The 12,372-nt window shown below is 41.1% G+C and overlaps 1 protein-coding gene across 2 annotated transcripts in view; it reads left to right on the top strand.

Annotated features, from left to right (window-relative positions):
- The window catches only part of PISD (phosphatidylserine decarboxylase), a 51,778-nt gene that overhangs the window by 412 nt on the left and 38,994 nt on the right, over positions 1-12,372 (top strand). Inside the window, exons 1-2 of one of the 2 annotated variants that reach the window (XM_048514975.1) lie at positions 172-189; positions 7,450-7,538. In XM_048514975.1, the coding sequence (XP_048370932.1) occupies positions 7,454-7,538 (85 nt within the window). In that variant the 5' untranslated portion in view covers positions 172-189; positions 7,450-7,453. Of the gene's footprint in view, positions 1-171; positions 190-7,449; positions 7,539-12,372 lie in introns of those variants that run through there. The other variant, XM_048514974.1, reaches the window with a different exon arrangement.

The raw sequence follows: 12,372 nt of genomic DNA on the forward strand, positions 1-12,372 counted from the left end.
TACAGTGCCGTCCCACGAACAAAGCTGAGCCTCATGGCTCACAAAAGTTCCCTCTCAGCTCTTGATACGTGAGAAGCTGGTCGTAATGTGAGGAAGGTCTCCGCCTTCAGAGATGATAGCGAGGAGGAGGGACAGGGGAGGGGGGTTCACTCAGACGAGACGCTGAGATCGTACCTTTGCTGTAGTTAGGTAACTTCATCGTCCGTGGTGGCCCTGGTAGTCCTTTGAAGCAAAATAAGATAGTGGGTTTGGTTACATAAACTCTGACTTGCATACATTTAAACTGGAATAGAACATGTTGGTTACTAAGGTTTTTTGAATTCCTGTTTAGTTCTGGTGCAATTTAATGCATTTTTGCCTCAACGTGGGTTTCACTTTATTCTCAAAATACCCCTGTGAGGTAGCACAAATATGAATCTGAAAGAACCATAAAGGCCAACATAATTTTATTCTAGTATAAATTTTGTGGGGTGGAACTCACTACAGACACTGAGATGTCTGGGATGAAATTATGTTAGTCTTTAAGGAACAGACTTTTGGTTCTGGTGGGTTTTCCGGGCTGTGTGGCCGTGGTCTGGTGGATCTTGTTCCTAACGTTTTGCCTGTATCTGTGGCTGGCCTCTTCAGAGATTATTATCACAGAGGGGACGTCATACTACACCTGTGTCCAGAGAGAAGAAACATTTGGGGTATATATTGTCCATGTCCTGTGTCAGTCAGTAAGTGTTTGGGTGGAACTTGTTATGCAAAGATGTGGTTGATAGTATTGTATGCGGGTGGGGCTTATCAGTCCAGGCAGTGATTCACATTTCCATGCCCTGCAGCAGCAGTAGTATTGGTGAATGCAAATCCTGTGTTTGAGTGGAGTTCATTTTCGACAATACATTAAACAGACTTTTGTTCATTTCTGCAGCAGCAGACTGACACAGGTATCTGTAATTCTCAACTGTGAGGCTCAGGTGGGCAGAATGGGGTGTTTTGAACTTAGGAGCTCCTGGCCCAACACTGTAACTCCATATTAGCTCTTGCTAACCAAGCCCAGAAATTGTGAATATTAGAAATTCAAATGGAAATTTGAGTGATGGGTAGTCAGAAATGAAGAGATTGTCTCTTTGTAAAGGTAAACATTTTTATCACAGAGAAAGGGTATATTTAAGGCATGTGTAATACCGAATTGCATCTTAAATATTTCCTGCATCACTGAGTGATTGAAGTAGTATGTGGCATTGGGAGTAAAGGCCCAAACCATTAATTAAGTTTTAAAGTAGATAAAGTACAAAGAAGACAATAAGATGATGCCAATCTTGATTCACAGGAGTACGTAACATTCCGTGAGTTGCGTGAGCCGTAAATAACTATGATCACCATCGATCAGTGAGACAAGCAAGTTACAAATTTAGTTCAAATTCTATAAACTTCTACACAGTCAAATGCTTAAATTCGTTTAAATGATTATGTATATTTGAGTAGTTCTGAAGAAACATTTTTTAGAAAACTTGTGGCAAACTAGGAACCTTGCTTTGAGCTCCCTTTTTTACAATGAAAACTTGCTCAGTGATCCTGGAGCCGTCACAACTGTTTGGCTTGAGTTACCTCACAGGGCTGTTGTGAGAAAATGGAGAAGGGGGAAATAATGTCCTGAGCCTCTTTGAATCTCAACTGGGGAGAAAAGTGAGATATAAATAAATACAATCTCTTTGGTTTAATTCTATTCCAGCATTTATTTTATTTATTTATTTTTTATTTATTGTTTAGATTTGTAGACCGCCCCATCCCCAAGGGGCTCTTATACATCTTTGTATAAATGCCACATGTCTAAATTTCCTTTTAGCAATTAACTTTCCCTTAATTTTTGCTTCTGCATCGTTTCTTCTAAATATGCAAACCAGACTAAATTTTTTGGCCTTCAAGGTTTTGTATTTTCATGACCACCTTTTCTAATTATTTGCTACACCAAAACCTCATCTTAACCTCTTCACAGTTCAATGGTGCATTTTTCTTGGGACAACACTTCTGCCCACACAATTGAACTTTTGCCATTCCGTTTTCCTGGAGCAGCCCAAAATGACTCCTGAAATCTGTTCTTGGGAGATAGGGGACCCTAGAAACTGGATTACAGGGACTGTTTCAGATTACTGTTGGATGTGTACTCTGCGTTGTAAACTGAAATACGCGTGCCTTTTAAAGTGTTTTAAAATACCCTAATCTCAGCATAAAAGAAAACCTTACAGAAGTAATGTAATTCCTTTTATTAGGATTAGCCAATTTATCACAAAATTATGTGTATACAATGAGAGTTTTTGAATTATTTTAGAAACAATGAGAGTTTTTGAATTATTTTAGATTTGTAGACTAATGTGGCTACTTGTAACCTTGATTGTAATAGTTTCAGAGAGTAGCTGTGTCAGACTATGTGACAGAAGGAGCTTTGTCTCTCAAAAGTTCATCCCTTGAAAAATCTTGTTGATCACCAAGGTAGTACAGGCTATGATTGTATTATTATTATTATTTATTATATTTGATAGACCGCCCAATCCCCAAGGGGCTCTGGGTGGTGTACAACAACAAACCCAGATACAATACAATAGTAAATTTAAAATAAATTATAAATTACCAATATAAATTAAAATCCCCTAATGTAATTCCTTTACTCTAACAAAAAAAATTACTTTCTGACTTGTTCACAGTGACTGCAGCAGTGATGGTGAGGTGAGGGTGCCACTGCTTCTTTGAGGATATGCCCATAATCCCTTGCACTCTGGAATCAAGTCACTGAGGGCAGAATAGTAAGACTGGAAGTTTGATCTGAATGATCCTCTCCCACCTTGTTAGTGTTTTTCTCTTTGTAGCTAGAAGGTTGAACCTTGAAAAAAACAAACCCTTGCATTCGGGTCAGTGAACTGATACAGGTGGGCTCTGAATGATAAATCACTGGGAGCAGAGAGACTAACCTTTTTAAATCTCTGGTGTATGGGAGTGGAGGGAATCAGACTTTTGTGTCTTTTTTTCAACATCCTGAAACTTATATGAATTACTGACAGCCCCTGAGCTTCCTTTCACATTTTAGGTACAACTTGGAGGATACAGAAGTATGGAATTCCATGTACTTTGAAAGACCTATAGATTATGCCACACTACTAAAAGTACAATAAAATTTCTGTCATTTGCAAAGATATATTGTTGACATGGAAATACTGTACAAAAACAAAGTACATTAGAATCTTTATTTTATTTGTCCTTACTAGAATTCAAATTTAACAGATAAGACACTGAAGCCAAAACAGCAATCTTTCACATCTTCAGTACCATTTGCTGAACTGGACTGCCTCAAGTTATTCTGAATGGGAAGTCATCAATTCTCTCTCTTTATATGTAGTCTGCAATCTGTACGTTCAAGATATCTGAGCTCAAGACCAAGTCAAACATCATTGGGGGTCCATAAAGGATGATTTTCTGGAACCCCTTTCTTTCATGTCCCAATCCAGTGGATCTTTGTTTATAAGTTTGCTTATGTGGGGTGAATTTACTTACTCAATGGAAGTGCCCCATGTCATGCTAGAAAATGCTTTCAAAATTCATAGAAATAAGTTGTCCAAAGCAATTTTCCTGTATAGAGGTGCTAAGAGAAATATATCTAAAGGCCTTGATTTTAATTTCCATTGGTCAGGCAGTGCTCCTTCCTTCCTTCCTTCCTTCCTTCCTTCCTTCCTTCCTTCCTTCCTTCCTTCCTTCCTTCCTTCCTTCCTTCCTTCCTTCCTTCCTTCCTTCCTTCCTTCCTTCCTTCCTTCTTCCTTCCTTCCTTCCCTTCCTTCCTTTCTTCCTTCCTTCCTTCGGACTGATGTGACTGAGGTGAGACAATTATTAAGGCCGTTTCCGCACGGGCAATTCATGGCGACTGGAAGCCCGGTAAAACGCCTCTCAGGCCGCCGATACCGGGGCGAAGCTGCGCAGCAGCGCCACCCTCGCGCCACCGGCCGACCTGAAGCCGGCAAGTTTCCCCAGAGCTTCCAGCTCTTTTGAGAAGCATGCGTGGCAGCACCCGGCGGCGACATGACTGCTACCTCCACCAACACATTGTCCCGGGCCTCTGGCGTCGCCCGAACCTGGGACGCTACCCTGGCGCTGGAGCAGGCCAGCGCGGAACCGGGGGGGTATCCCCATTTCGGCCGGCGATAATTTATCTACCGGTCGGCCGGCCCGACCCTCCGGTGAACGCCGGCACGTCCTGCTGTTCCCAGGACCGTCCGGCTGCAGACGGTCCTAGCGTCGTCAGTGCGCCATAAACGCCGACCGAGCCGTTTTCCGCCCGCGGCTTGACGACCTAAGATTCTTCTTCTTCTTGACATGTCTGACTCTCAATAAGGAAAAGTAGCTGGTTATGAACTATTCTTTAAAATGCTCTTTTGAGTTTTGTAGTAAAAACTTTGGAAAGCTTCCACTTTAACAGCCCTTTGAAAACCTCATAAGATTTTCCTGTTTCACGGGGCACTGATATATATTTTTTTCTGTCTGGTGTTGAGAAATAGCTGTGGGGTTTGGGTTTTTGGTCCTATTTTATTGTGTATTTTGGATTTTCTGAGCCAACCTAAATATACAGAAGTACAGGAATAGAAATTTATTTTAAAAATTTAATTGACAATAATTATTTGAAGTATTAATCTCTTCATGGTTCTAAAATAAACTGGTCAATTATATATGATTCATACCCAATTAGTTGGACTGTGGCAGGGCCAGATTAGATGTGATGGTGGCAGAACCAGAACAGTAGTACATCCCTTGAGATCAAACTAGTATTATATTTATGTCCAAATGAATCTTACAGAAATTGCAGATAGGAAGTTGTTCTGGCTTGACTAGGATTAGACATAAAATCCACAAGCACCAGTTGTGGTGGGAATGTCTTGCCCATGCCTGCCATGCTGTTCACTTGATAGCAAAATATGTATAGCCTGAATGTCCACTTTGCTTGCTAAACCATCTGATGGGCACTTTGTGGGTCTAACTCTCCTTGGACAGCATGGTCTGTATCCCTTCATGAGGACTGTTGGATGTATTCTAGAAGAACATGAAAATCATCATAACTAATGGTTTATGAAATTTGATTTTTGAAACTGTAAACTGTACAACCTTATTGCAATGCAGTAGAAAATATGCTGCAATATGGCTGATACTCTACTGTGCCAAAACCTCTTGCAGACTTAGCCTCAGGGCCTGTAACATGAACAGACTTCCTGGCATGGGAAGATTACTGCTGCTAGTGGCCAGAACATTCTGATCTCCTTCTGTGAAGAGATGTAACATGCAAGCCCAGTTAATTTGTATATTTAGTTCTGTTTTCAAATAACCTTATTCAATACCGAAGAACGGTACACTCCTTCTATCTGGGTCGTCCTCTTCCACCGAGCAGCTTCGGGAGGGACGCACATGGAGCAATTGAGGGAGGGGACATCCGCCTAGCCAGCCAGATCAGCCGAATCAACCCTGGCGATCAATGGGGTGACAGATGTCGCAGCCAGATCGCCCTCACATCTGCCTTATTCAATACTCAGAGAGAATATCTTGTACTTCACATATATTAGGTTATTCACTTACTCTTTAATTTTATAAACCTCTAGCATGTCCTAGCCATCTTATTACTCATATTAATCTTTCAATGTTTGTGGAGTTTTGCAGAATAGAAAAAAGGCAGGCCCTGTTTAAATTTGACATGAGAGTTAGAAAATAAATGGGTGGGAGGGAAAGCCAAGGATAAAGGTGGTGAAGGTGGAGAGAATATGTGTTCATTCTACTTATATTTGCTAAGGTAAGCGGAACTGAGAGGCTGTGCCAAAGGTGGGTTTGAAAAGGTGTGTGAAGAAAGTGAGAGATGGTAGCATCATAGAATGTTGTGGAAGGTAATTCTGTGCATGAGGATAGCAAGGAGGAAAGGGTACAGTTATTTGAGGGAGCTGAAGATCTTTGGATGTCTGGGAGTGATGGAACTGGAGGAGTGAGGCTTATAAACAGAGGTGAATCAGGATATGGTAACAGAAATAAGGGAAGAAGCAAGGCTATAGAAGGCTTTGAAGGCAAGTATGGGGAGTTTGTGCTGGATATAGGTCATCCCCAGGCATACATGAGCTTATACCCCCAAACAAGCATACATAAAGTCAAGGGACCATGAAATGCAAGTAGTATAAGGTGAGGTGTAATTATACAAAATTAAAGTGGAATTTTTAAAAAGTACAGATCTCATTCATAGTAACTGTGATTGGCAATTTTTCTGGTTTTGCTAAGCTACTTAACAGCTGTAAATAGCTGACGAATTCCAAGTTCAACTTTTTGGGGCAGGCTGTGTAAACCTTGTGATAAATTCTGATTCTGCATTTTCATGTTGGAATCTCCTCTAGACATTTTTACTGGGGAATGGAGATTTTTTAACAGCAATAGAGTATTAGGGAGGTTGAAATATTTCCCCATTGCTTTCATTAATATAGTCCGTTTTAATGTCAGGTTTGTATCTATTCATTCTTTTTGTGGTTTGTCCTATATAAAGAGAAAGGAAGGCATTGCTGACATTAATAACACATATCACAATGGAGAATGAGTGAACCCAAGATGGAATAGGTGTTGTGATTGGGTCCTGTAAGAGTATTGCCTGAGTATCATAGAATCATAAGGTCAGTTTCCAAGACGGGCCCCAAATTACGCCAACAAGAATTCTGCCCGTGGAAGTGAGGCCGTCCATACCTGGCGTCGGCTTGACCTCAGGAAAACGGCGGGCGACGAGGCTGACTCATGGAGCGCTTCATACCTTTCCCACTCACCTTGTCCCGTTGACCTGCTGGCCTCGAAGCCCGCCCACGCCTGCCCTCCGACCTCCGGGGTCGGAGAACAGGCCGACGACGGGGACAAGGTGAGTGGGAAAGGGAAGGGAAACAGCGTGTTCCTGGCGGTGCCGTTCGCACCGCGCCGTCGGGAACACACTGTTGAGGCAAAAACAACCCTTTAAAGGGTTGTTTTTTAGGGCGGCCTGACACCGCCCTGGGGGAGGGGGAGCACCGCCTGTGCGAATGGCTCCCTGGGAACGGCGTTTTTGCCGTCCCCAGGGCGCCATAAAAGGGCCGTGCGGAAACGGCCATAGAGTTGGAAGAGACCACAAGGGCCCTCAAGTGCAACCCCCTGCCATGCAGGAACACACAATCAAAGAACTCTCGATATATGTTCACCAGCCTCTGTTTAAAAACCTCCTCCATTACACTCTGAGGCAGTGAATTCCACTGTTGAACAGCCCTGACATATATGGAGAGAGTTTTGGCATCTGAGTTTGTTGCAGGATTTGGCCTTTGAATTTGTTAAATGACCTTTGTTGTTGGTAAGAAGAATTATTTGTATCTGAGTATTTCCAGTTAGATATATATGTTTGTGTAGATGCAGGTCCATATATATATCTTGTTTTATATTTACCAGTGTCATGTTCAACAGTCATTTCCTGAAGCATCCTGTGAAGAAGACATTGATACTCCGGAAGCAGCCAATTTCCCCCTTCTTTCACGCTGGTAAGATTGTACATGTGCTTTAGCTGAAATATTTTCAATGATGAAGTTGCAGTTGACCCTTCAATAAAGCAGTCCCATGTTATGATGAGACTGGCTATTGTATAGGGACTGGAGATTAGACAGAGTCTGGTTATGAGGCATGAAAGAAGCAGTGAGTCAGCCTTGAATGCACCCCCACTCCATCCCCGGTTTACAAAACAATAAAACATGTGTATGTACTCTGTCACACAATTCTTAGGGATAATTACCTGCACAAATCGCCAGACACGCTTAGTGTTGTATTGGCAATGGCATGCATCCATTATAATTAATTTTGTAAAACAATAAATTTCTAGAAATCAAACATTTTCTGTGGAACAATAAAGCCTTTTGAAAAATATTGACCTGCACCCCTGCCTTGACATCAGAAAGTGGGACATAATTTTTAAAATAACAATGATTCTACCTTTACTTATTCGTCTCTAGCCCTGTGACCTGTTGTGAAGCACGCTAGAATAAAAATGTGAGAAATATAATTTACCTAACTTTGCCCTGCCTCTAATGATGTTCCTTTGTACCGCAAATTATTCAGGAATGCATATGGATCTTCCTTTCAAGCAGATGGCAGCAAGGCAGTGCAGAATCTCTATAAACCAAAAGGAATATGAAATTGGTAGACTAACCAGCATCCAAAATGTGCCTTAGAAAATGTGCTATTGATGACACATTTCAAAAGCAACCATCCATTTGAGGTAGTTTTTACACTGATGGATGATACCCTTAAAATTACCTTGAACTTCAATTCAAGTCACATATCACTTTGTGGCATAAATCACGCTATTTGGGGGGAAATTGTTGCACTTCTGAAATTAATTGATCCAATTAACACATACTCTATACCAAAGTAAAGATAAAGGAACTGTGTCTCTGCCAGGTGAGGTATTATAAGGATTCAAGGAACAAAAATACTCCAAATTATTTCAGATATAGAGCTTCAGTCTGCAGTGTTGTTCTAGCTGTTCCAATTAGCTATTTCTGTTATTTCAGCAGATAATCATAGAGATGGAAGAGACTACAAGGGCCATCGAATCCAACTGCCTCCCATGCAGGAATACACAATCAAAGCACTTCTGACAGAGGACCATCCAGTCTCTGTTTAAAAACCTCCAAAGAAGGATACTCCACCACACTCCAAGGCAGTGTATTCCACTGTCGAACAGCCCTTAACGTCAGGAAGTTCTTCCTAATGTTTAGGGGAAATCTCTTTTCCTGTACTTTGAATCCATTACTCCTTGTCCTAGTCTCTGGAGCAGCAGAAAACAAACTTGCTCCATCTTCAGTATGACATCCCCTCAAATATTTAAACATAGTTATCATGTCACTCCTTAACATTATCTTCTCCAGCCTAAACATACCTAGCTCCCTAAGCCTCTCTTCATAGGGCATGAAATCCAGATCTTTTACCATTTTGGTTGCCCTCCTCTGGACTCATTCCACCCTGTCAGTATCCTTCTTGGATTGTGGTTCCCACATATTTGGAACCATAACCAAACTTTGCATAGGTTTAATACAGATGTGGTTTTTTCCACATATTTTGAAGCCAAGTCACATAATCACATCCTATAATTTATTGTATGGAATATCCAAATCAGATTTACATTTACAAAGTTCCACTGTAAATAGGAGAGACAGCCACATTCTTCTTTGTGGAAAGTGTCTGCAGATCCATTTTCCTTTTGGTTAATAGTTGTGGTCTTGCAGGATTAATATGTTTGGCATTTAGATTGCTATTCATTCAGCATCCAAATCACCTGACATCTGAGTAATACCCATTTCATCCAATACCCATTTCATCCAATACTCTTTCCCGCACCACAGAAGAACAGTAACATGTGGAGGCTTAGCACGTTCTCCTTTACAGTTTCATGGGAATAGGTACCATCTTCATTTTCTAACTATTGCAGAGACCATCCATGTTTCAGTTGCTTTTGAGGTCAGGATGTTCTACAGAAGAATCACAACATCTGTATACAGAGATTATTATAACTTGTTCGTAACTCTTTTAGTTGCCACATAATTATGAAGAATCTATCTTGTGTCAGCCTCTCATGGTTTCACTGAAGAGTGGGACAGTCTCTCCTAGCTGGTAGTCCTTTGTTGGATTTGGTGAAACCACCAGCAGTGAACAAGTCCTGTTTCGGTTGCAACTGGCCCTCTCGTCATGAGGATATCAGAAAGAAAGTGAGCTAGGTGACAGTTTTGGCAATGCCCTCCTCCTCAACAGCCCACTGAGCTTTCAGAATTGCTTCTTTAGTCAAGGGAGGGAGAGTGGGATTAGAGACAGCATGATAACTGGCTACAACATTTTTCTATAGGGATGGGTTTTTTTAGTAGCAGACAGATAACTGCCTCTTTGAATGGTTGGAACAAGGTGCCTCAAGTTAGTGATTGGTTTATAATAGATGCTAAGGATTCAGTGATATGGTCTTTACATGATTTTAGAAGCCAAGATGGGCAAGGATTAAGGGCACAACTTGCGACCTTCACTGTTCTTAGGAGCTTGTCAACAGGAGCTGATCTGAGGATCTGTCATGAAAATTGTGTTAAAGTAGTCCATAAACAGAACTGGTAGATAATTAGCTAATTCTTCCGGTGGACCTGTGTTAACAGTCACTATCTAAATCAGAGTGTATTCTTGATATCTTGCCCGAAAAACACTTTGCTAAAGTTTCACAATTAATTGTCTGTTTTTGACACAAATGAAGACTCAGTTTGAAGAGTTAGCAGATACTGTGTAAACAATTGGGATGGTCATGAACTAGCTGTTGCAATGGTAGTAGAGAAGTAATATTTCTTAGCTGCCACCATTGCTGCTTCACAGGTCTTACCATGAATTCTATACCACGATCTGTCAAATTCAGTACAAATTCTACACTGGCACCTTTCTAGATGTTTCCTATCCTTTTTATTTTATTTATTTATTTATTTATTTATTTATTTATTTATTTATTTATTTATTTATTTATTTATTTATTATTGTATTTGTAGACCGCCTCATCCCCTAAGGGCTCTGGGCGGTGGACAACAAACATCATAAACAATTCAGCAATAACAATCACATTTAAAATCAATAAATATATAAATTACTTAAAATTACACCGTTCCAGACTTTTTAAAGTCATTCGGCTCTGTAGTAAAGCAGAGGGCTTGGTTTCATAACAAGCTTGGGAGAGTTGTTTTTTCAGTGAATCATGGAATTCTGGCTGCCATTTTTATTCCTCACTCGTTTGTCATTAACAAATAGTTGGTCTTATGATACTATAACTTTAATTGTGAGAAAGACCAGAGGTTCTGTGACTTCTGTCATTGCTATTCTGAGCACATCAGAGTCCTCAGCTATTCAAAGACTTATGTTTTATCACAGAAACATGTCATCGAAGTGCAGGAATGCTGTTTCATTATTGTCATCCTTAAGACATAACAGGCATCTCACATTTTCTGAGTTGCATAATTGCAGAGGAATATTCTTTTTAAAATACAGAAAATGGTGCATATTTTTAAATGTATCATCATCTTACATCTTAATAGGGTTAATCAGGAGGTAGTTGGGAGCCACAGCAACCCCAGCATGGATGTCAGGAGCCACATTGGGCCTGGCGGGTGGTGCGGGGGGAGCAGAGCTGTGGCACAGCCCAGGAGCTGTGCTGGGTGGTGGGAAGTGATCAGGAGCCACCATAGCCCTGGCAGCAACAACAGTGGGAGTGGCTGGGAGCCACATCAATCCTGGCAGTAGCAGCAGTAGGGGGAAGAAGGAAGCTTAAGACAGGGAAGGAATCCCCCATGAGTAATGCAGGTCCCCACTTGTATATTCAAATACTCAACTCAGCCAAATCTGAAGATGGTTAGATTAGATGGTGATTAGAGCCATGAATTAGATTAGATGGTGATTAGAGCCATGAATGGACAAGGCAGATCTTTCTGCAAACCTGAAAGATACCCCAAGTTTGCAGAAAAAATGAAATCTAAAAAAAAAACCCCATAGAGGGCTTTTAAAAATTCCAAAGTAATAAAAGGAGTGCCTGCAGTTTTAAGAAACTAGACCGTTGGCAGCTGTTGCTAGGCAACTACAGCATTCCAGGCTTGATTTCTGACAGTAAAAGGCAAGGTCCTTTCCAGAGCTGTTTGGACTTGTGAAGGAGGAGTTATCAGGCCCAGGCCAGGAAACAACTGCTTGGTGACTTGATACCACCTGATTTGTATGACTCATCCAGGGCTGGTTGTTTGCTGCTGTTCAGCAGTAGCCACTCTGTGGAAGCCAGTGTGGTATAGCAGTTAGGGCTTCAGAATAGGATCTGGGAGACCCAAGGTCAAATCACCAGTCTGCCATGGAAGCTCACTAGGTGACCTTGAGCCAAGTATAACCAAGTAGGGCCATCTATTAAATTATAAATAAATAAATAAATAAATAAATAAATAAATAAATCTACCCCACAGGGTTGTTGTGATAAAAATGAGAATAGTGTAAACTGCTTGGGTCTCCACTGTGATGAAAGGTGGGATTTAATAGAAGTACATAAACAATAAAAATAGCTGAAGAGGGAAGACAGATAAAAGGTAGGCTGGAAAATGGCTGCGGAGAAGAGAATGAGACAGGAAAAGGAGAGAGAATATGGGAGTTGCCAGAAGAGAAAGAGGAAATATGCAGAGAAGGGGATACCGGTGGAAGTGATATGTCCCTCAGGCAGTTTCAGGGAAGGGAAGGAAAAGAGAAATACTGGGGGAGGGGAACATGAAATGCCCCCCACACATTATTTGAAAGTTTGCCATTCCAAAGCAGTTCATACACTATTGTTTT

This window comes from Sphaerodactylus townsendi, linkage group LG13 (genome assembly GCF_021028975.2).
Source record: "Sphaerodactylus townsendi isolate TG3544 linkage group LG13, MPM_Stown_v2.3, whole genome shotgun sequence".
NCBI classification, from domain to species: Eukaryota; Metazoa; Chordata; class Lepidosauria; order Squamata; family Sphaerodactylidae; genus Sphaerodactylus; species Sphaerodactylus townsendi.